At 49.0% G+C, this 24988-nt stretch overlaps 1 protein-coding gene across 2 annotated transcripts in view; it reads left to right on the top strand.

Moving 5' to 3' along the window:
• Positions 1–24988, top strand: part of ZGRF1 (zinc finger GRF-type containing 1) — an 829426-nt gene that overhangs the window by 712608 nt on the left and 91830 nt on the right. For both annotated transcript variants that reach the window (XM_078676730.1, XM_078676729.1), the window contains exon 25: positions 19341–19468. In XM_078676730.1, coding sequence (XP_078532856.1) covers positions 19341–19468 — 128 coding nt within the window. The remainder of the gene's footprint in view (positions 1–19340; positions 19469–24988) is intronic.

The following is a 24988-nucleotide window of genomic DNA, read 5'->3' as shown; positions in this document are numbered from 1 at the left end:
GCACGTCGGTAGGCGTCGTCTGCGGCTCCGCGTCCTTCGTCGGCGTCGTTGGCTCCGGGATGACGTCGCCGGAGTACTTAGACGCCGCCCTCGCGCACTGACGTCAGTTCTTATTTTTTCCACGCCAGCAAGCGCCGATCCAGAAAAAGTTGTACCCTAGTCAATTTTTGACAAACTTTTTCTATCCTTTTTGATCATCTTTCGAGTCTCTAACGACTCCGACGGTGCCCGTAAGGATGCCCGGGTTCAAACCCTGCGTCGACTGCAACCGACTGATGTCGGTAACCGACCCCCATCGCCGGTGTCTTCACTGTCTGGGCCCAGACCACGATGACAAGTCCTGCTCCGACTACCGAGCCCTGACGTCTAAAGCTAGGCGGGAGCGGTCCCGCAAGCGACTCGAGCTCCGGCAGTCAGCCCCGCACCACTCGAGGTCCCGGTCCGGAAGGAGGTCGAGGGACCGATCGCGGGGCCGGAGTCACCACATTTCCGGGAGTCGTCATCAGTCTCGAAGTCCTCAGGTAAGAAGCACAAGAAGTCGAAGAGACGACATCGCTCTACTGACTCCCCCCGACGCTCGCGCGACGCAGCCGGGGGTTCGGGCGACACCGCCCCCGCGGCTCCGCCGGAGCCGCAGGCATCGCGGTCTGCTCCATACCCGCTGGTCCCTGGGCAGCACGCGACGCCGGAGGAGATCGAGGCCTTCCTCTCAGCCATGAGGTCGCTCACTCCTCCATCGGGTACCGCGGCGCCTTCGGGCCAAGCTGCCCAGACTGGGTCCCCCAGCGGGCCGGGTGCTTTGGCCCCGACGCTGTCGGGTGCTTCGGCTCCGACGCCGTTGGCGACTTCGGTCCCGATGCTGCAGGGCCCCGCCGGATCCGGGTCCGGGCCGCCGCCGGTGGACCTCACGACCTCGCCGGCCCCCAGGGTATCACCCCCAGCGCCGTCCCAGGACGCCGCCGTCCCCGGTCCTGCCCTCGATTCGGGTCCGGCGCCGACGCCGATGGGAGATTTCTACTTCTACGACCCGGCCCCGTCTTATGAGCCTGAGTATCAGGCGATGGGTGACGAGGGGGATTGGGAGGGGTCCGAGGACCCTCTGACACGGGAGTGTCAGTCTTTTCAGGACTGGACAGGTGAGCTTGGGGATGCCAGTGGTCTGGACACCTCGCCCGACACTGGTTTTGTCTCCCCTCCTACCGTGGCTACGGAGGAGGGGGCTGCCTATAGTGTGGTGCTGACGCGGGCTGCCAAGGCCTTGGGCCTTGAGCTCCCCGTCGCGGCCGTGAGGACTAACCTCCTCACAGAGGTCCTTAAACCGCAGACAAGCTAGGCCGAGCCTCTGCTGCCTTTTAATGAGGCCTTGTCGGACGTTCTTCTGGGCCCTTGGTCCAAGCCCGCTACAGGTCAGCCTGTGGATAGGAACGTGGCCAGGCGCCACAGCCTGGCTCCGGGCGACCCTTGCTTCCTGTCCATCCACCTCCCGAGAGCCTCGTTATCCAGGCCTCCCACTCCCAGACCGCATTCCCGTCGGCTCCCTCGATCGGGAATCCAAGAGGTATGAGCAATACAGGAAGAAGGTATTCTCCTTCTTGAGTTTGGGATTGCGGTCAGTCAACACAGCATGCCTCTTGGGCCGTTACACCCACTCTCTGTGGGACACGGTCGTGGACGTGCTGCCACAATGTCCGGAGGAGGTCCAGACTAAACTCGCCCAAGCCCTTGCGGAGGGTCGAGATGCGACACGGTATTCCATCCCATGTGGGCTGGATACCACTGACTCACTGGGCATAGCGATGGCAACGACGGTGGCGATTCGTCGCCATGCCTGGTTGAGGTCCGCCAACTTTTCGGCTGATATCCAAAACACCCTTATGGACATGCCATTTGATGGCCGTCGCCTCTTTGGCGACAAGGCAGACCATGCGCTTGAGCGCTTTAAGGACTCCAGGGCTAAGGCCAAGTCCTTGGGCCTCTCGGCCCCACGCCAGCAAACGGCTGCCTTTCGCTCCTTTCGTGACCAAGGAAGGGGCGCCCCCACATGTCCTGCCAGCCAGGGGCCGCAGACTACCATCCAGCACGGTGGCGGACGTGGAAACTGCCGTGGCGGCGGTCGGGGACAACGGCGAGGCCAGTCCAAACCTACCCCTGCAGCATCCGCCTCAAAACCCTCCTAGTCTGTGTTTTCAGGCCCATGTGACGCCAGTGGGGGGCAGGGTCCTCCATCACCACCACCACTGGCGCACTGTCACATCGGACAGGTGGGTGCTGCAAATCGTCCGAAGGGGCTACTCCCTCCCCTTCGAGGCGTCCCCTCCAGCCATGCCATCGCAGTACCACCGCGTGTCGGGGGATCACTTGAAACTTCTACAAGAGGAAGTTACGGCCCTCTTGGCCAAAGGGGCCATCGAGCGCGTTCCTGGGCCAGAAGTAGGGTGTGGTTGTTACTCCCACTACTTTCTGGTACACAAGAAGGGCAAAGGGGGCCTACGCCCTATCTTGGACCTACGGAACATCAACGGCTTCCTCCGGAAGGAGAAGTTGAAGATACTGACATTGGCTCAGGTCTTAGCTGCCCTGGACCCTGGAGACTGGATGGTAGCGTTGGACTTGCAGGACGCTTATTTTCACATCCCCGTCCTGCCGGCCCACCGGCGTTACCTGCGGTTCACGGTAGGCCACGAGCACTTTCAGTTTACCGTGCTCCCCTTCGGCCTTACCAGCGCCCCACGGGTGTTCACGAAAGTGATGGCGGTGGTCGCAGCTCATCTGCGCAGGTTAGGGGTTTCAGTCTTCCCCTACCTCGACGACTGGTTGTTGAAGGCGGGCTCGCCCCAGACAGTAGTCAGCCACCTCCAGACTACGGCCGACCTCCTGCACCTGCTGGGGTTCTCCATCAATGTGCCGAAGTCACACCTGTGTGCCTCTCAGAAGCTCCTCTTCATCGGAGCAGTTCTAGACTCGGCGCAGTTTCGGGTTTATCCTCCCGAACAGCGGGTTCGGGATATTCAGGCTCTGATTCCGATCTTTCAGCCTTTATCCCGAGTCTCGGTCAGGTTGACGCTGCGGCTTCTGGGGCTGATGGCCTCCTGCATCCTTCTGGTGCATCACTCCCGGTGGCGGATGCGGGCTCTGCAGTGGGACCTGAAGTTTCAGTGGCCCAGCATCAGGGCAACTTGTCCGACCATGTCTTCATCTCGGAGGGCACTGCAAGACAGTTGCAGTGGTGGCTCACGGACCGCGATTGGATCAGCGGCAGATCCCTCTCCCTACCCCAACTGGAGCACGTAGTTGTGACGGACGCGTCCCTCCAGGGCTGGGTGGGCCACATGGGAGAGGCGGAGATCAGAGGACTCTGGTCTCCGGCGGAGTCCCGGCTCCACATCAACCTTCTGGAGCTGCGGGCGATCCGACTTGCACTGAAGGCATTCCTCCCCTCTGTCCGGGGGAGTGTAGTGCAGGTGTTCACGGACAACACCACCGCCATGTGGTACTGCAACAAACAGGGTGGGGTGGGGTCGTGGACCCTATGCCAGGAGGCTCTGCGCCTCTGGCAGTGGCTGGAACATCAGGGCGTGACCCTGGTGGTTCAACACCTGGCAGGTTCCCTGAACGCCAGGGCGGACGAACTCAGCAGTCGGTGCATGATGGATCACGAATGGCGTCTGAACTCGGACGTGGCGCAAGGCCTCTTTCAGCAGTGGGGTGAGCCTTGGTTAGATCTATTCGCCACAGAAGAGAACGCGCAATGTCATCAGTTCTGCGCGTTGGAATTTCCAAGGCGGCACTCGCTCGGAGACGCTTTTCGTCACGAGTGGAGCTGCGGTCTGTTGTACGCCTTTCCGCCTATACCACTTCTGCCCAGAGTGCTGAAGAAGATCAGGCACGACCGGGCCCAAGTTATCCTTGTGGCTCCAGACTGGGCACGAAGATATTGGTATCCAGAGCTACTCCGCATGTCTGTCGATCCCCCGATTCATCTGCCTCTTCAGGAGGACCTTCTGTCGCAGCAGCAGGGGACGGTCCTCCACCCGAACCTGTCCAGTCTCCACCTCCATGCTTGGAGATTGAGCAGCGGCAGTTGAGGCCATTTGACTTGCCTCCTGAAGTTGGTACTGTGATTCTGGCAGCCAGGCGTCCCTCCACAAAGTCGGTATACGCCTGCAGGTGGAACAGATTTGTGGCATGGTGCACAGCAAAGGCTGTGGATCCACTCTCTGCCCCCCTTTCTGAAGTTCTCCTCTTCCTTCTTTCTCTTGCCCAGCAGGGCTCTGCTCTGGGCACTATCAAGGGCTACCTTTCTGCCCTTTCCGCCTTCTTGAGGCTACCTGATCATCCTTCTTAGTTCAAGTCCCCGATTGTTAACAGATTCTTGAAGGGCATCACTCATATGTTCCCCCCTGTTCCTTTCGTGATGCCCCAGTGAGACTTGAACCTGGTTCTAACTTACCTGATGTGCGCTCCTTTTGAGCCGCTTCATAACTGTCCTCTCCGTCTTCTTACACTTAAGACTGCTTTCCTGGTTGCCATCACCTCTGCCAGGAGAGTGAGAGAGCTCCAGGCTCTTTCCTCTAAACCTCCTTTCCTTTCTGTCCATCCGGACAAGGTTGTATTGCGGACAAGACCCTCTTTCCTGCCCAAGGTAGTCACAGCCTTCCACATCGGGCAGTCCATCACCTTGCCCACCTTTTTTCCGCCTCCGCATCCCTCTAAAGAGGAAGAGCGGCTCCATCGTCTGGACCCAAAACGTGCGCTCTCATACTATCTGGATCGCACACGCCAGTTCCGGGTGGATGACCAACTCTTTGTTGGTTCCGTGGGCGCTAAGAAGAGACGGGCGGTGCACAAACGGACCATCTCTCGGTGGGTTGTGTTGTGCATCAAGGCATGCTACTCTATGGCTAAGAAGGAACCTCCTGTTGGGCTGAGGGACCATTCCACTCGGGCCACGGCGGCTACTACTGCCCTGGGCCGGGGAGTCCCCTTGCAGGACATATGTCAGGCAGCTACGTGGGCCTCGCTGCACACGTTCGCAAGGCACTACTGCCTGGACAGCCAAGTCCGGAGGGATGGCTTCTTTGGCCGTTCCGTCCTCCAGGACTTTCTGGTGTGATTATTGGTTCGCAGACCCACCACCGGGGTTGGTATTGCTGGGGTATCTATTCTAAGGTAAGGAATCTAATACTAACCTGTTTCTTTCAGATGCACAAGTTACTTACCTTTGGTAACGATATATCTGTAAGAAACAGTAGTTAGTATTCGATTCCTTACCGCCCCACCCATCCTCCCCGTTCTGCGAACCGATAACTAGGGTTAAGGTCATCCCCTTTCAGGGCCCTAGTTTCATGTCACCAGTGTTGGTTTTTATCATGGCTCTGCGTTTCTGGCGTGGAAAAGCTGTGTATAAGAACTGAAGTCAAAAAAATTTACAACAAGGGGTGGTGATGGACAGAGTCTCTGAATTAAGCAGAGTACTCTCACCCAGTCAAGAGATCAGGGCTAGATCCAACACCGTTTTTTAGCTCATTGCACCATCCCAGTTTCAGAACCTGGCTGTATGCAAATTAGTCTGTCCCTGGCCCAGTGCATCATGGGAACAGGGCAGACCAGACTACAAAAGCCAATTCTTACACTGGGAAGGAAACAAGCTTCCGGGGACCGGTTTCTGCCATTTCAGGCGTCTTCGGCCCGGCTTGCTTGAATCCTGATGGTGCAATGAGCAAGGGACTCACATCTGAGTATACCCTTCCACGCTTAGGGTGGACAAAATAATTTACAACAAGGGGTGGTGATGGACAGAGTCTCTGAATTAAGCACCCCCTTTTCTGTATCGTTTTTGGCCACTATAGGTGTGGCAGGGTATACTCAGACATGAATCCCTTTCTCACTGCTCCATCAGGATTCAAGCAAGCCGGGCCGAAGAGGCTGAAATGCCAGAAACCGGTCCCCGGTAGCTTGTCTCCTTTCTGGTGAAGAATTGGCTTGGTAGTTTGGTCTGCCCTGTTCCCATGATGCACTGGGCCAGGGACAGACTAATTTGCATATAGCCAGGTTCTGAGCTGGGATGGGGCAGTGAGATAAATAACGGTGATGGATCAAGCCCTGATCTTTGGACTGGGTAAGAGTGGTCTGCTTAATTCAGACACTCTGTTCATCACCACCCCCTTTTCTGTATCGTTTTTGGCCACTATAGGTGTGGCAGGGTATACTTAGACATGAGTCCCTTTCTCACTGCTCCATCAGGATTCAAGCAAGCCGGGCCGAAGAGGCTGAAATGCCAGAAACCGGTCCCCGGTAGCTCGTCTTCTTTCTGGTGAAGAATTGGCTTGGTAGTTTGGTCTGCCCTGTTCCCATGATGCACTGGGCCAGGGACAGACTAATTTGCATATAGCCAGGTTCTGAGCTGGGATGGGGCAGTGAGATAAATAACGGTGATGGATCAAGCCCTGATCTTTGGACTGGGTAAGAGTGGTCTGCTTAATTCAGACACTCTGTTCATCACCACCCCCTTTTCTGTATCGTTTTTGGCCACTATAGGTGTGGCAGGGTATACTCAGACATGAGTCCCTTTCTCACTGCTCCATCAGGATTCAAGCAAGCCGGGGCGAAGAGGCTGAAATGCCAGAAACCGGTCCCCGGTAGCTTGTCTCCTTTCTGGTGAAGAATTGGCTTGGTAGTTTGGTCTGCCCTGTTCCCATGATGCACTGGGCCAGGGACAGACTAATTTGCATATAGCCAGGTTCTGAGCTGGGATGGGGCAGTGAGATAAATAACGGTGATGGATCAAGCCCTGATCTTTGGACTGGGTAAGAGTGGTCTGCTTAATTCAGACACTCTGTTCATCACCACCCCCTTTTCTGTATCGTTTTTGGCCACTATAGGTGTGGCAGGGTAGACTCAGACATGAGTCCCTTTCTCACTGCTCCATCAGGATTCAAGCAAGCCGGGCCGAAGAGGCTGAAATGCCAGAAACCGGTCCCCGGTAGCTTGTCTCCTTTCTGGTGAAGAATTGGCTTGGTAGTTTGGTCTGCCCTGTTCCCATGATGCACTGGGCCAGGGACAGACTAATTTGCATATAGCCAGGTTCTGAGCTGAGATGGGGCAGTGAGATAAATAACGGTGATGGATCAAGCCCTGATCTTTGGACTGGGTAAGAGTGGTCTGCTTAATTCAGACACTCTGTTCATCACCACCCCCTTTTCTGTATCGTTTTTGGCCACTATAGGTGTGGCAGGGTATACTCAGACATGAGTCCCTTTCTCACTGCTCCATCAGGATTCAAGCAAGCCGGGCCGAAGAGGCTGAAATGCCAGAAACCGGTCCCCGGTAGCTTGTCTCCTTTCTGGTGAAGAATTGGCTTGGTAGTTTGGTCTGCCCTGTTCCCATGATGCACTGGGCCAGGGACAGACTAATTTGCATATAGCCACGTTCTGAGCTGGGATGGGGCAGTGAGATAAATAACGGTGATGGATCAAGCCCTGATCTTTGGACTGGGTAAGAGTGGTCTGCTTAATTCAGACACTCTGTTCATCACCACCCCCTTTTCTGTATCGTTTTTGGCCACTATAGGTGTGGCAGGGTAGACTCAGACATGAGTCCCTTTCTCACTGCTCCATCAGGATTCAAGCAAGCCGGGCCGAAGAGGCTGAAATGCCAGAAACCGGTCCCCGGTAGCTTGTCTCCTTTCTGGTGAAGAATTGGCTTGGTAGTTTGGTCTGCCCTGTTCCCATGATGCACTGGGCCAGGGACAGACTAATTTGCATATAGCCAGGTTCTGAGCTGGGATGGGGCAGTGAGATAAATAACGGTGATGGATCAAGCCCTGATCTTTGGACTGGGTAAGAGTGGTCTGCTTAATTCAGACACTCTGTTCATCACCACCCCCTTTTCTGTATCGTTTTTGGCCACTATAGGTGTGGCAGGGTATACTCAGACATGAGTCCCTTTCTCACTGCTCCATCAGGATTCAAGCAAGCCGGGCCGAAGAGGCTGAAATGCCAGAAACCGGTCCCCGGTAGCTTGTCTCCTTTCTGGTGAAGAATTGGCTTGGTAGTTTGGTCTGCCCTGTTCCCATGATGCACTGGGCCAGGGACAGACTAATTTGCATATAGCCAGGTTCTGAGCTGGGATGGGGCAGTGAGATAAATAACGGTGATGGATCAAGCCCTGATCTTTGGACTGGGTAAGAGTGGTCTGCTTAATTCAGACACTCTGTTCATCACCACCCCCTTTTCTGTATCGTTTTTGGCCACTATAGGTGTGGCAGGGTATACTCAGACATGAGTCCCTTTCTCACTGCTCCATCAGGATTCAAGCAAGCCGGGCCGAAGAGGCTGAAATGCCAGAAACCGGTCCCCGGTAGCTTGTCTCCTTTCTGGTGAAGAATTGGCTTGGTAGTTTGGTCTGCCCTGTTCCCATGATGCACTGGGCCAGGGACAGACTAATTTGCATATAGCCAGGTTCTGAGCTGGGATGGGGCAGTGAGATAAATAACGGTGATGGATCAAGCCCTGATCTTTGGACTGGGTAAGAGTGGTCTGCTTAATTCAGACACTCTGTTCATCACCACCCCCTTTTCTGTATCGTTTTTGGCCACTATAGGTGTGGCAGGGTATACTCAGACATGAGTCCCTTTCTCACTGCTCCATCAGGATTCAAGCAAGCCGGGCCGAAGAGGCTGAAATGCCAGAAACCGGTCCCCGGTAGCTTGTCTCCTTTCTGGTGAAGAATTGGCTTGGTAGTTTGGTCTGCCCTGTTCCCATGATGCACTGGGCCAGGGACAGACTAATTTGCATATAGCCACGTTCTGAGCTGGGATGGGGCAGTGAGATAAATAACGGTGATGGATCAAGCCCTGATCTTTGGACTGGGTAAGAGTGGTCTGCTTAATTCAGACACTCTGTTCATCACCACCCCCTTTTCTGTATCGTTTTTGGCCACTATAGGTGTGGCAGGGTATACTCAGACATGAGTCCCTTTCTCACTGCTCCATCAGGATTCAAGCAAGCCGGGCCGAAGAGGCTGAAATGCCAGAAACCGGTCCCCGGTAGCTCGTCTCCTTTCTGGTGAAGAATTGGCTTGGTAGTTTGGTCTGCCCTGTTCCCATGATGCACTGGGCCAGGGACAGACTAATTTGCATATAGCCAGGTTCTGAGCTGGGATGGGGCAGTGAGATAAATAACGGTGATGGATCAAGCCCTGATCTTTGGACTGGGTAAGAGTGGTCTGCTTAATTCAGACACTCTGTTCATCACCACCCCCTTTTCTGTATCGTTTTTGGCCACTATAGGTGTGGCAGGGTATACTCAGACATGAGTCCCTTTCTCACTGCTCCATCAGGATTCAAGCAAGCCGGGCCGAAGAGGCTGAAATGCCAGAAACCGGTCCCCGGTAGCTTGTCTCCTTTCTGGTGAAGAATTGGCTTGGTAGTTTGGTCTGCCCTGTTCCCATGATGCACTGGGCCAGGGACAGACTAATTTGCATATAGCCAGGTTCTGAGCTGGGATGGGGCAGTGAGATAAATAACGGTGATGGATCAAGCCCTGATCTTTGGACTGGGTAAGAGTGGTCTGCTTAATTCAGACACTCTGTTCATCACCACCCCCTTTTCTGTATCGTTTTTGGCCACTATAGGTGTGGCAGGGTAGACTCAGACATGAGTCCCTTTCTCACTGCTCCATCAGGATTCAAGCAAGCCGGGCAGAAGAGGCTGAAATGCCAGAAACCGGTCCCCGGTAGCTTGTCTCCTTTCTGGTGAAGAATTGGCTTGGTAGTTTGGTCTGCCCTGTTCCCATGATGCACTGGGCCAGGGACAGACTAATTTGCATATAGCCAGGTTCTGAGCTGGGATGGGGCAGTGAGATAAATAACGGTGATGGATCAAGCCCTGATCTTTGGACTGGGTAAGAGTGGTCTGCTTAATTCAGACACTCTGTTCATCACCACCCCCTTTTCTGTATCGTTTTTGGCCACTATAGGTGTGGCAGGGTATACTCAGACATGAGTCCCTTTCTCACTGCTCCATCAGGATTCAAGCAAGCCGGGCCGAAGAGGCTGAAATGCCAGAAACCGGTCCCCGGTAGCTTGTCTCCTTTCTGGTGAAGAATTGGCTTGGTAGTTTGGTCTGCCCTGTTCCCATGATGCACTGGGCCAGGGACAGACTAATTTGCATATAGCCAGGTTCTGAGCTGGGATGGGGCAGTGAGATAAATAACGGTGATGGATCAAGCCCGGATCTTTGGACTGGGTAAGAGTGGTCTGCTTAATTCAGACACTCTGTTCATCACCACCCCCTTTTCTGTATCGTTTTTGGCCACTATAGGTGTGGCAGGGTATACTCAGACATGAGTCCCTTTCTCACTGCTCCATCAGGATTCAAGCAAGCCGGGCCGAAGAGGCTGAAATGCCAGAAACCGGTCCCCGGTAGCTTGTCTCCTTTCTGGTGAAGAATTGGCTTGGTAGTTTGGTCTGCCCTGTTCCCATGATGCACTGGGCCAGGGACAGACTAATTTGCATATAGCCAGGTTCTGAGCTGGGATGGGGCAGTGAGATAAATAACGGTGATGGATCAAGCCCTGATCTTTGGACTGGGTAAGAGTGGTCTGCTTAATTCAGACACTCTGTTCATCACCACCCCCTTTTCTGTATCGTTTTTGGCCACTATAGGTGTGGCAGGGTATACTCAGACATGAGTCCCTTTCTCACTGCTCCATCAGGATTCAAGCAAGCCGGGCCGAAGAGGCTGAAATGCCAGAAACCGGTCCCCGGTAGCTTGTCTCCTTTCTGGTGAAGAATTGGCTTGGTAGTTTGGTCTGCCCTGTTCCCATGATGCACTGGGCCAGGGACAGACTAATTTGCATATAGCCAGGTTCTGAGCTGGGATGGGGCAGTGAGATAAATAACGGTGATGGATCAAGCCCTGATCTTTGGACTGGGTAAGAGTGGTCTGCTTAATTCAGACACTCTGTTCATCACCACCCCCTTTTCTGTATCGTTTGTGGCCACTATAGGTGTGGCAGGGTATACTCAGACATGAGTCCCTTTCTCACTGCTCCATCAGGATTCAAGCAAGCCGGGCCGAAGAGGCTGAAATGCCAGAAACCGGTCCCCGGTAGCTTGTCTCCTTTCTGGTGAAGAATTGGCTTGGTAGTTTGGTCTGCCCTGTTCCCATGATGCACTGGGCCAGGGACAGACTAATTTGCATATAGCCAGGTTCTGAGCTGGGATGGGGCAGTGAGATAAATAACGGTGATGGATCAAGCCCGGATCTTTGGACTGGGTAAGAGTGGTCTGCTTAATTCAGACACTCTGTTCATCACCACCCCCTTTTCTGTATCGTTTTTGGCCACTATAGGTGTGGCAGGGTATACTCAGACATGAGTCCCTTTCTCACTGCTCCATCAGGATTCAAGCAAGCCGGGCCGAAGAGGCTGAAATGCCAGAAACCGGTCCCCGGTAGCTTGTCTCCTTTCTGGTGAAGAATTGGCTTGGTAGTTTGGTCTGCCCTGTTCCCATGATGCACTGGGCCAGGGACAGACTAATTTGCATATAGCCAGGTTCTGAGCTGGGATGGGGCAGTGAGATAAATAACGGTGATGGATCAAGCCCTGATCTTTGGACTGGGTAAGAGTGGTCTGCTTAATTCAGACACTCTGTTCATCACCACCCCCTTTTCTGTATCGTTTTTGGCCACTATAGGTGTGGCAGGGTATACTCAGACATGAGTCCCTTTCTCACTGCTCCATCAGGATTCAAGCAAGCCGGGCCGAAGAGGCTGAAATGCCAGAAACCGGTCCCCGGTAGCTTGTCTCCTTTCTGGTGAAGAATTGGCTTGGTAGTTTGGTCTGCCCTGTTCCCATGATGCACTGGGCCAGGGACAGACTAATTTGCATATAGCCAGGTTCTGAGCTGGGATGGGGCAGTGAGATAAATAACGGTGATGGATCAAGCCCTGATCTTTGGACTGGGTAAGAGTGGTCTGCTTAATTCAGACACTCTGTTCATCACCACCCCCTTTTCTGTATCGTTTTTGGCCACTATAGGTGTGGCAGGGTATACTCAGACATGAGTCCCTTTCTCACTGCTCCATCAGGATTCAAGCAAGCCGGGCCGAAGAGGCTGAAATGCCAGAAACCGGTCCCCGGTAGCTTGTCTCCTTTCTGGTGAAGAATTGGCTTGGTAGTTTGGTCTGCCCTGTTCCCATGATGCACTGGGCCAGGGACAGACTAATTTGCATATAGCCAGGTTCTGAGCTGGGATGGGGCAGTGAGATAAATAACGGTGATGGATCAAGCCCTGATCTTTGGACTGGGTAAGAGTGGTCTGCTTAATTCAGACACTCTGTTCATCACCACCCCCTTTTCTGTATCGTTTTTGGCCACTATAGGTGTGGCAGGGTAGACTCAGACATGAGTCCCTTTCTCACTGCTCCATCAGGATTCAAGCAAGCCGGGCCGAAGAGGCTGAAATGCCAGAAACCGGTCCCCGGTAGCTTGTCTCCTTTCTGGTGAAGAATTGGCTTGGTAGTTTGGTCTGCCCTGTTCCCATGATGCACTGGGCCAGGGACAGACTAATTTGCATATAGCCAGGTTCTGAGCTGGGATGGGGCAGTGAGATAAATAACGGTGATGGATCAAGCCCTGATCTTTGGACTGGGTAAGAGTGGTCTGCTTAATTCAGACACTCTGTTCATCACCACCCCCTTTTCTGTATCGTTTTTGGCCACTATAGGTGTGGCAGGGTATACTCAGACATGAGTCCCTTTCTCACTGCTCCATCAGGATTCAAGCAAGCCGGGCCGAAGAGGCTGAAATGCCAGAAACCGGTCCCCGGTAGCTTGTCTCCTTTCTGGTGAAGAATTGGCTTGGTAGTTTGGTCTGCCCTGTTCCCATGATGCACTGGGCCAGGGACAGACTAATTTGCATATAGCCAGGTTCTGAGCTGGGATGGGGCAGTGAGATAAATAACGGTGATGGATCAAGCCCTGATCTTTGGACTGGGTAAGAGTGGTCTGCTTAATTCAGACACTCTGTTCATCACCACCCCCTTTTCTGTATCGTTTTTGGCCACTATAGGTGTGGCAGGGTATACTCAGACATGAGTCCCTTTCTCACTGCTCCATCAGGATTCAAGCAAGCCGGGCCGAAGAGGCTGAAATGCCAGAAACCGGTCCCCGGTAGCTTGTCTCCTTTCTGGTGAAGAATTGGCTTGGTAGTTTGGTCTGCCCTGTTCCCATGATGCACTGGGCCAGGGACAGACTAATTTGCATATAGCCAGGTTCTGAGCTGGGATGGGGCAGTGAGATAAATATCGGTGATGGATCAAGCCCTGATCTTTGGACTGGGTAAGAGTGGTCTGCTTAATTCAGACACTCTGTTCATCACCACCCCCTTTTCTGTATCGTTTTTGGCCACTATAGGTGTGGCAGGGTAGACTCAGACATGAGTCCCTTTCTCACTGCTCCATCAGGATTCAAGCAAGCCGGGCCGAAGAGGCTGAAATGCCAGAAACCGGTCCCCGGTAGCTTGTCTCCTTTCTGGTGAAGAATTGGCTTGGTAGTTTGGTCTGCCCTGTTCCCATGATGCACTGGGCCAGGGACAGACTAATTTGCATATAGCCAGGTTCTGAGCTGGGATGGGGCAGTGAGATAAATAACGGTGATGGATCAAGCCCTGATCTTTGGACTGGGTAAGAGTGGTCTGCTTAATTCAGACACTCTGTTCATCACCACCCCCTTTTCTGTATCGTTTTTGGCCACTATAGGTGTGGCAGGGTATACTCAGACATGAGTCCCTTTCTCACTGCTCCATCAGGATTCAAGCAAGCTGGGCCGAAGAGGCTGAAATGCCAGAAACCGGTCCCCGGTAGCTTGTCTCCTTTCTGGTGAAGAATTGGCTTGGTAGTTTGGTCTGCCCTGTTCCCATGATGCACTGGGCCAGGGACAGACTAATTTGCATATAGCCAGGTTCTGAGCTGGGATGGGGCAGTGAGATAAATAACGGTGATGGATCAAGCCCTGATCTTTGGACTGGGTAAGAGTGGTCTGCTTAATTCAGACACTCTGTTCATCACCACCCCCTTTTCTGTATCGCTTTTGGCCACTATAGGTGTGGCAGGGTATACTCAGACATGAGTCCCTTTCTCACTGCTCCATCAGGATTCAAGCAAGCCGGGCCGAAGAGGCTGAAATGCCAGAAACCGGTCCCCGGTAGCTTGTCTCCTTTCTGGTGAAGAATTGGCTTGGTAGTTTGGTCTGCCCTGTTCCCATGATGCACTGGGCCAGGGACAGACTAATTTGCATATAGCCAGGTTCTGAGCTGGGATGGGGCAGTGAGATAAATATCGGTGATGGATCAAGCCCTGATCTTTGGACTGGGTAAGAGTGGTCTGCTTAATTCAGACACTCTGTTCATCACCACCCCCTTTTCTGTATCGTTTTTGGCCACTATAGGTGTGGCAGGGTAGACTCAGACATGAGTCCCTTTCTCACTGCTCCATCAGGATTCAAGCAAGCCGGGCCGAAGAGGCTGAAATGCCAGAAACCGGTCCCCGGTAGCTTGTCTCCTTTCTGGTGAAGAATTGGCTTGGTAGTTTGGTCTGCCCTGTTCCCATGATGCACTGGGCCAGGGACAGACTAATTTGCATATAGCCAGGTTCTGAGCTGGGATGGGGCAGTGAGATAAATAACGGTGATGGATCAAGCCCTGATCTTTGGACTGGGTAAGAGTGGTCTGCTTAATTCAGACACTCTGTTCATCACCACCCCCTTTTCTGTATCGTTTTTGGCCACTATAGGTGTGGCAGGGTATACTCAGACATGAGTCCCTTTCTCACTGCTCCATCAGGATTCAAGCAAGCTGGGCCGAAGAGGCTGAAATGCCAGAAACCGGTCCCCGGTAGCTTGTCTCCTTTCTGGTGAAGAATTGGCTTGGTAGTTTGGTCTGCCCTGTTCCCATGATGCACTGGGCCAGGGACAGACTAATTTGCATATAGCCAGGTTCTGAGCTGGGATGGGGCAGTGAGATAAATAACGGTGATGGATCAAGCCCTGATCTTTGGACTGGGTAAGAGTGGTCTGCTTAATTCAGACACTCTGTTCATCACCACCCCCTTTTCTGTATCGTTTTTGGCCACTATAGGTGTGGCAGGGTATACTCAGACATGAGTCCCTTTCTCACTGCTCCATCAGGATTCAAGCAAGCCGGGCCGAAGAGGCTGAAATGCCAGAAACCGGTCCCCGGTAGCTTGTCTCCTTTCTGGTGAAGAATTGGCTTGGTAGTGTGGTCTGCCCTGTTCCCATGATGCACTGGGCCAGGGACAGACTAATTTGCATATAGCCAGGTTCTGAGCTGGGATGGGGCAGTGAGATAAATAACGGTGATGGATCAAGCCCTGATCTTTGGACTGGGTAAGAGTGGTCTGCTTAATTCAGACACTCTGTTCATCACCACCCCCTTTTCTGTATCGTTTTTGGCCACTATAGGTGTGGCAGGGTATACTCAGACATGAGTCCCTTTCTCACTGCTCCATCAGGATTCAAGCAAGCCGGGCCGAAGAGGCTGAAATGCCAGAAACCGGTCCCCGGTAGCTTGTCTCCTTTCTGGTGAAGAATTGGCTTGGTAGTTTGGTCTGCCCTGTTCCCATGATGCACTGGGCCAGGGACAGACTAATTTGCATATAGCCAGGTTCTGAGCTGGGATGGGGCAGTGAGATAAATAACGGTGATGGATCAAGCCCTGATCTTTGGACTGGGTAAGAGTGGTCTGCTTAATTCAGACACTCTGTTCATCACCACCCCCTTTTTTGTATCGTAAGAACTGAAGTCAGCGCGCGAGGGCGGCGTCTAAGTACTCCGGCGACGTCATCCCGACGCCGACGACTGACGCGGAGCCGCAGACGACGCCTACCGACGCGCAAGGGTACAGCTACGCAAAAATTTCCGGATCCAGTCTGACGCCTGGGGATATTCTAAGGTAAGGAATCTAATACTAACTACTGTTTCTTACAGATATATCGTTACCGAAGGAAAGTAACTTGTGCATTGTGCACAGAGCAGCCGCAAGTATTATATGGAAATACAGAAGTTCAGGTACTTACTATTTAGAGTACCATACAAAACGTGGTAGTGGCTGGGTAAATTTTGCGCAACAACAACTGCTGTAATATTCTCCAAATAAAGCGGCTCAAGGGAACAGGGAGAAACGGCCACCAGCGCCCCCAAAAAGAAGAACTCCTCTGGAACCAGGGAGTTCAAATGACAAAAATAAGTTGTCCCCGAGCACATAGACACAGATTCTTAGATTGTCCCAAGAGAAAAGATAACCACAATCAAAATTGCTTTTTAAAAGTTCATCAAATCAAGTTCCTTTAATTTTCATTTCTTTTCTCTTCATATATCAACAAAAACTCTTCATAATCTCCTTCAAATTGACATAAAATGTAGCCAATGCATCAAGGACCAATGCCAACACGTGTTTCGTCAGAGGGTACAATTACCCAAATGACTTCTTCAGGGCAAAAGATACAGTCCAAATATGAGGTCAGACAACCAAATTCCAGAAGATATTAGTTCCTCAAATATTACCGAGAACTCAATCCATTTTCTATTTCAGAGTTCTTCTTGTAGAGTAAAATATAATTAAGATCTAGGAGAGTACTCCTCACGCCGGAAAAAAAGGGGTTAGTTTTCTAAGAAATTCAATTATATTTTACTCTACAAGAAGAACTCTGAAATAGAAAATGGATTGAGTTCTCGGTAATATTTGAGGAACTAATATCTTCTGGAATTTGGTTGTCTGACCTCATATTTGGACTGTATCTTTTGCCCTGAAGAAGTCATTTGGGTAATTGTACCCTCTGACGAAACACGTGTTGGCATTGGTCCTTGATGCATTGGCTACATTTTATGTCAATTTGAAGGAGATTATGAAGAGTTTTTGTTGATATATGAAGAGAAAAGAAATGAAAATTAAAGGAACTTGATTTGATGAACTTTGAAAAAGCAATTTTGATTGTGGTTATCTTTTCTCTTGGGACAATCTAAGAATCTGTGTCTATGTGCTCGGGGACAACTTATTTTTATTTAGAGTACCAGTTTGCCCCACGGAAGTGTCGGTACTCTGCATTGCAAATAATGGCAACGCACCCTATATTGTCCAAAGTTTATCCACTATGTGTCAACGTTCAATGTGTGTGGGAGGGTGCCACCCCCTGATCCTGTGTGGACACAAATATAAACAAGCTGCGATGTCCCAGTCTGGGGACAGCGCCCCCTCACCACTCTGGAAAAGTTCCTTAGTGAGAGGAATGAATTCATATTACGGAATTATTGTGATCCCGTTTAAAAATAGATTCTTAAATCGAACTTCTTGATTTTTGCGAAAAACAAAGCTTGCGTACTTCCAATAGTTATTGCTGGTTCTTCTGCTGCTTTTAACTTTTGGAGTGCAGAGAGGGGACGCTGTTCCCAGTCTGACCCAGCGCTGCTTCTTTAAGTGCAGGTAATATCCCGTTAAATGTATTGCCGTGTAGCAGTGGGGAAAACTGCAGGAAGTCTCCCTTTCAAATGAAAGAAGTGCAGATACTCAGTACCAGACAGTATCTGCCCATTTAAAGCACTGGTTCTGTTCTGTATTGCAGGCAGGTCCAGCAAACCACATGCCCCCTCTCACTTGTTTAATGTTCTCATTTGTGGCTGCTGTGTTCTTTTTTAATACACCGTTATGCTCAAACATGTAGGCTTATATTCATTTGTGATTTCTCAGGTGCAGTGTCCACTACACATGAAACCTCATTTGTGATATACTTTTTCTTTGCTTCGATAAGACTCTCAGTGGTCCTGTAGGGTTCCCTTCTTTTTCATAGGAGATCAGAAAACAGTTGCCACATTGACTTTATATACATTAAACCATGTATCCAAAAGAGAAGGTCAGCGAAGCACACCCCAATTCAAATTGTGCAAAGTCTTGGCAATCTCAAGAATGTGAAAATCAAATAGATCTATGTTACATATATACAAAGTATAGTTAATTACATAAACTAATCCCAACTTCCATCAGGACAAGATGACCAAGTCACGATGTTTAGATGTGTGATTTTCTTTATTCCTTGTTCATTTTCAGACGTGAAATGCAGCCAACACGAGTTTGGTCAGTACACAATTAGTACTCAGACATTCTCAAGGCTATACGGTGGTCCTAAATAGCATCAAAGGGTCAAGTCACAGTTATAATCTTGAGGAGAAGTGTATTGGGAACCAAATCATACGGAAGTAAGTCTAGAGCTGGAGCAGTCAGGCCCACAAATAGATGCGAGAAGGGGATGTAAGCTCCTCTCATAAAAGGAGCCTCATACAGTGCAAAAATCCCTTCTGGGCTCGAAGTGTAAATGCTCCACGGTGAACCTCTTCATAACCATGTATGTAGGTGGTCATGCAAAATCCGCTGTAGTATGGCCCCCAATAAGATCAAAGTGTTATATAACGTGACCCGGGCATCCAAGATTGATGCGTCCAGGTGAGATTTCAACCCTCAAGCCGTCGTATTCTCAAAGAGTACGGGTCACAATGCTTGATAACGCGGCTCGCGTGATTTTGCATGACCACCTACAGAAGGGATTATTGCACTGTATGAGGCTCCTTTTATGAGAGGAGCTTACATCCCCTTCCCGCATCTATTTGTGGGCCTGACTGCTCCAGCTCTAGATTTACTTCTGTATGATATGGTTCCCAATAGACTTCTCCTCAAGATTATAACTGTCGCGTGGCCCTTTGACGCTATTTATGACCGCCGTATAGCCTTGAGAAAGTCTGAGTACTAATTGTGTACTGACGAAATACGTGTTGGCTGCATTTCACGTCTGAATATGACAAGGAATAAAGAAAATCACACATCTAAACATCGTGACTTGGTCATCTTGTCCTGATGAAAGTTGGGGTTAGTTTATGTCATTGACTATACTTTGTATATGTGTAACATAGATCTATTTGATTTTCACATTCTTGAGATTGCCAAGACTTTGCACAATTTGAATTGGGGTGTGCTTCGCTGACCTTCTCTTTTGGATATTTGCAACAGCAGTTCGTTTCGGTCTGCTATTACCACTTATTGATTATGAGTGGCACTGGTTTCTAGAGCACCCCCGCTGTACTTACAGCAATCTTTTCTTCAAAGCGCCCTTAATATCTATTATCTCACACTTATTCATGTTTTGATGTGCGGTTCTTCCCTTTTTAGGGAACACTACTACCAGCTTGCCCTTGCGTATACATTAAACCATGCTCTATAAAGCCAGCTACTAAACAGACATTTATGTAGTATTTTCTGTTTCTGTCTTTTGTAAAGGTGAGAGTGGTGGGCGTTACCTGTGCCGCATGCCCATTTCCTTGCTTGAATAACCTACGGTTTCCAGTTGTTGTGCTTGATGAATGTAGTCAGATCACAGAACCAGCTTCCCTCCTGCCGATTGCCAGGTAAAGTATATAATTTATTTATCATGTTGTCTTAGTGTATCTATCCCTTTACACTTTATTTAATTTGTGACTAATGCATGTAGAATTTTTTTTCCCCCCCATGAAATAATTTTCAGTCATTAATCCCCAGTTTTTATCGGCGTATTACCAAAGATACGGCACCATCTTACTCGACGTGTTCGTATCAACGTTGGCTCCCGCAATCTTGCAAATGACTGAAAAAGGTCAAAATCTGGTCCAACTGTCCGCTCTCAGTAGTACAATTATGTCAATTACTAGAAGAATATTATCCTTCTGCCAACTGATTTCAATTGTTTTTGTCACTCCTTTTAATGAGTGCGCTATTTTTCATCTTTCGATTTTCGTGCAGCTTACATTTCTCAGATTGCATGTTTGACAGCCACAGCTATTTTCTGTTGCTAGACTGAATGTTAGGCCTTGCCTATGCAGCATATGTGCTGTCTATTCAAGACCTTTTATTATTTATCACAAGGCTTAGAGACCGCCCATTTCTTACCATTAGTTAGCTTCACTTTTACTGGCATTTGCTTGCTTCTTATTGGCCGGCTACAATAGGTTTCCTTCCTCTTTGTGTGTTTGTCTCTGCCCTAGAGAATGGACGTATTCTTGTGTCCTTCAACTGCTCATTTTTTTAGGTTCCATCTAGCACTTTGCCAGAGTGTGTCTTTCAGCGGGATTCTTCATGTACTTCGCCTCCATGTTCCTCCCCTGTCCATCTGCTAGCCTCCACCAAATCTCCTTCCTTCTATTGTCCGTTAGGCTTTCCCCCAACCTTCCTCCCTCCCTTCATTGTCCAAGGTAGCTTGCCCTTCAACCACCAGCCCACCATTCATTGTCTGTTTGCTTTGTTTCTACATTAGTTGTTTGTGTTGGGTTGCACCAAAATGCCCTCCTTCCCTCTGTTTGTTGTCCATGTTGGCTTGCCTCCATTCATTCATTGTCCATGTTGGCTTGCCCTAAAACGCCCACCTTCCCTCTGTTGTTCATATTGTCTTGCTCCCACTGTCCTGTCCCTCCCTTTGTCCATTGTCAATTTTGTCTCACCTCCGCCATGCCTCCCCCCACCCTCCGTTGTCCATGTTGGCTTGCCCCCACTCACTCTCCCTCCCTCCTTCCATTTTGGTGGCTTGGCCCCTACTTCCCTCCCTCCCTTCCTTCACTTCCCCCATTTTTTTTCCATGTTGCTCTACCACTGCCCACCTTTTGCATTTGACATGTTCTTATATGTTATTCTTTTACTTGTTGTGTTAACGTTATATATTTTATGTCACCGTGGATTTATATATGTTTGTACACATTGCTTTTGCAGCCCTGAAGAAGTTCAGTGTGTTGGACAAAACTCGTTGGCTGTCTGATTATCACGTATGCAAAAGAACTTTTGAAACAACATATAGAATAAAATGAAGATCTATACATATATTGGAAACTCTTCCTTTTGGATTGTTTGATTTTTGCCTATACACAATATTTGGTGCACCCTATTGTGTGTGTTATACTTGTTAGTCCTTTTGAATTGGACCACACCTTGACAGTGGGTGTTGTTAGTGAGCGCACATCCTGGTTACACTTTATATTTGAATACTTAAGGAAATACGGATAAGGTGCTTTTGTTGTTACTACCCGCCTTTTCTCCCTCCTTAGTTGCATCCCTTCCTTAGTTGTCCGTTAGCCCTCCCTCACCCACCTTCTCTCCCTTTTCCGTGTGAGACTCCCTTACCCTCCCTCCATAGTCAGCATTGGCCCACCCCCCACCTGCTATGATGCGTTCACTGCTGGCCACATGATAGCACTTTTTTCCCCTCCAGTCCCCCGTGATGACTTCCGCCAGCCCTCCTTCCCACCAGCAAAAAAAAGCGCTAAATGGCCATGTCATAATGTTTTTTTTCTTTTCTTTCAGCCATGCTGCATAGCAGCCACACCACTGTACATCATGGCTCGAAAAAATTGACAAAGCCAATACCTCGTGTAGGCAAGGCCCACTGGCTTTGCCAGTGCTTGTTATGTCCAGCCAACCAGACAGCTCAAGCTGTCTTGTGGCAAAACACATATTGTCAGCTCACCAAGAACTTAGTTGCCTTAAACCTCACCCATTGTTTGCCATTAGTTGCCTTTATTCTCACTCTCATTTGCTTGCTTCTTATTTGATGGCTTGTCTTGTCCATCTTGCGTTTGTCCTTCCTCTGGAGCATTGCCTCTTTACTTGTGTTCTTTCATTGCTCACTTTTAAGGAACTACTTTTTTTTTGTTTTGTTTAGGCACTCTACAAGAATGCATATATTTTCCAGCTGTCTCTCCTCGTGTGCCTCTCTTTTCCCTCCCACTCCGTGTTGCGCTCTTCTACCCGTCTGCTTATCTTTCACACATGTGCTGCTCTCTCTCATTTCTTTTTGCTTAAGCACTCCAAGACTGCAGTTTTCCAGCTTCCTATCTTGTGCGCTTCTCTCTTTCCTCAGACTTGGTGTTGCTCTGTGTCGTTCTTCTCTACACCTAAGCATTTCTCTCTCTCTCACACTTGTGCTTCTGTGATATTCTTTCCCTGTTATTCTTCACCACTTCGTGAGCTGTTTTTCCACTTCTCCCCCACCCCAGCTTCTCCTACCTTACCCTCAACTCCCTCCACAACACCCATGGTACTTATTATTTTTGTATTTTTTAAAGGCACTGATCTAAGTGGCATAATTCATCTGGGATTGGTAAATACGCGCTCCAGTCCACTGGCGCGACACCATCCTGGCTTTTCTTTTTGTTTTGATGATGCTGAACAGTGTCCTGACGCGGTACAGTACTGCCAAAAGCAATTTCCCACGCCAGTAGGTCCCAAAGGCGAGACCTACAGACTTTGCCAATGCTTGTGATGGCAATGTCTAACAGATCAGATCTAATTGGTGCCTATATGTCCTTAGGCCTGGTATCCGTAAGGCGGATGTTGCAGTATGTTTCCCATTAATAATGCATGTCAACACGCTATGCAGTCAGTTATTAACGGTAGGGGTTGGGCCTTTCATCCAGTGTATGGCTAATTCCCTCTTAACCAATATTAGAAGGACTGCTGTTAAGCATCTTATATGTGTGGGAACATCTGTGACATATCCTAGCCTAGAAAGGCTATTATTGAAGAATTTGGCATTGCTACTTCATTAACTTTCGACCTTACGTCTGTTGCTTCATGCCAGAATCTTAACATGAGAGGGCTGGTCCAGGCCAAGTGCATATATCCAGCTTCAGGGCTGTGACATTGACTGCACTCCTGTGTCATTGTCCTGTCCATTTTGTGTAGTTTTACATGAGTGAAATATAACTATTACCGGAATTTGAAGTGAAGTAGTGTGTATCTGTAATTCATAGATACTGTGACTTTGCACAGCAATGTGACCATATATGTGTCGCCCGTTGATCTCCCAAATCAGTTACCCATTTTTGCACAGCTGGTATATTTAGAGAAAGCCTAGTGTCATTGGCCATTTTGTACAGTTGTGGGGTTCTGTAAAGAATTCTCTTCATAGGACTTTTACACTGTGTTTCAATCTAAAGTATATAAACATTTTTCTGGTGTCTGAAGCGTCTCTTTCTTTAAAATAATTCTCAGATATAAATATTTTGTCTTGAAATTAATGCTATATGGTGGTTATGTTTAACTTGGTTAGTGTTTCTCTAACTGTACATTTTTTGAATAGTGGCAGAGCAGGGTTGTTAAATGGGGGCAGTAGGTGTGTTTAATTAAACCATCATGCATTCCCAGTTTATTCCAAACTCAATTGATTGATGCCACAGAATCAGTGCTGGTTCTGTTGTTTTGAATGGGCACAGAAAGACAAGTTTGAATCTTCCCTTTGTCTATGAAGTCAGTTTCGGCAATAATATGGGGCATAAGAGGTGAAGGTAGATAATTGTATATAGCATAAAAAGTAGGCATGGGCGGTAAATTCCGTTCTGCTTGCAGAATTTGGGTAATTTCGCGTTCTGCGGAGAAAGCAGAATTGCCCAAAATTCCGCTGCTTCGCGGAATTTTTTGCTTGTTCATGCTTTCAAAATGCATGTTTGCGAGATATTTCCCCTCGAGCACGCAAACAGCATTCGTGAACAGGAAAAAAGCTTTGCGAACGGGCGGAACAAGGAATTCCGCATGCTCGCAGAGTTTTTTTACCGTTTTGCGGAGCTTTGCATAGTGCGACTACTCAAATTACGCCCAACCTTAACAAAAAACTGACATTGCTAAGTAGTATTTCTCTGGATCTGGGACGAAGAAACCCTCCTTTTTCGAAGGATAGGGTCATATAATGGTGTTGTATGCTACTGATTTTAGTCTAACTTGTTTTGCAGCCCACACAGTTCAGCAGATAATTGTCAATATTGTGGCGAAGAAAATCTGTGGTAGCAGGATAGGGGTGTTATCGAATAACGAAATAAACCTTTGTGGGACTATCGTTTTGATTAGTGGTACCCATCCAGCCAGGGAAAGAAGAAGTTGATTCCAGTGTTCTATTAGTGTATGCATTTTATTGAGGGTAGGGCTGTAATGGTTCCATAGCATTATTTCTCTATCCTTATGTATTTTAACACCTAAAAATCTGATAGACTCACCACAAGAGCCAAGCGAGGATTTCAGATGTATTGTATTGTTGTGCATAAGTTGTTTTGTGGAAGATTTTGGATTTACTCCAATTAATATTCATTCTGGATTATAGACTGAATTTTATAATTTCACGGATCACTAGATACATTTCCCTCTGGGTGTTTAAGGAGTAACAGGACACCCTCTGTGTACACAGACACTATTAATCTTCGGTTTATGAAAGAGTCTCCTCTGTGCGAGTGCCATTCTCCTAATGGATGTGTGTGATTACATTAGTATGAATGTTGGTATCTGGACCCCAGTGGACAATTATATAGAGCGACCCAGTGTTTAGACACTGAAGTCAGGAAGAGAATTGCTACTGTACATATTAGGGCACAACCTGTTTTGTTTTTGTTTTGTTTTAGGGTAAATTGTGGATGCATATATACAAATTGTCTCTTTTTTATAATAAGTGGTATATATGTTGTTATTGAAATGCATTAAAACTCGGTTGTGATGAATTTTTAATTGCAATTAGGCTACATAATGGAACATGAAAGGATTTGTCTAACATGTTTTTTTATGTATACTTATGTTTTTAATAGGACTTTTCCGGGTCTTAACACAAAAGAGACTGTTACATAGTTTTAGTCTTGAAGAAGGTGGTTTACACCAGGAAAAACACCACCGAAATGCGTTGACGCCTTTGGTTCCTTTATATATGGTTGTATCCAAGGAACTTGTTTATGTCCAAAAGAGTAATAAGGGCTGTGGACATCTTAACAAATAACAGAATGAATTCCATAGGGAACAACCGATATTAGATGTGATTAATAGTTTGCACTTCTATTTTTTTGTTTGTCTCTCATTATCACATGGATATAATATTGTGTTTTTAATGTATTTTTAATGTATTGTGTAATAGTGGACCATCCAATAGATAC

Source organism: Lissotriton helveticus, chromosome 2_1, assembly GCF_964261635.1.
Source record: "Lissotriton helveticus chromosome 2_1, aLisHel1.1, whole genome shotgun sequence".
Lineage (NCBI taxonomy): Eukaryota > Metazoa > Chordata > Amphibia > Caudata > Salamandridae > Lissotriton > Lissotriton helveticus.
Note: the sequence above shows the minus strand (reverse complement) of the source record. Positions and strands in the feature narration are given on the sequence as shown.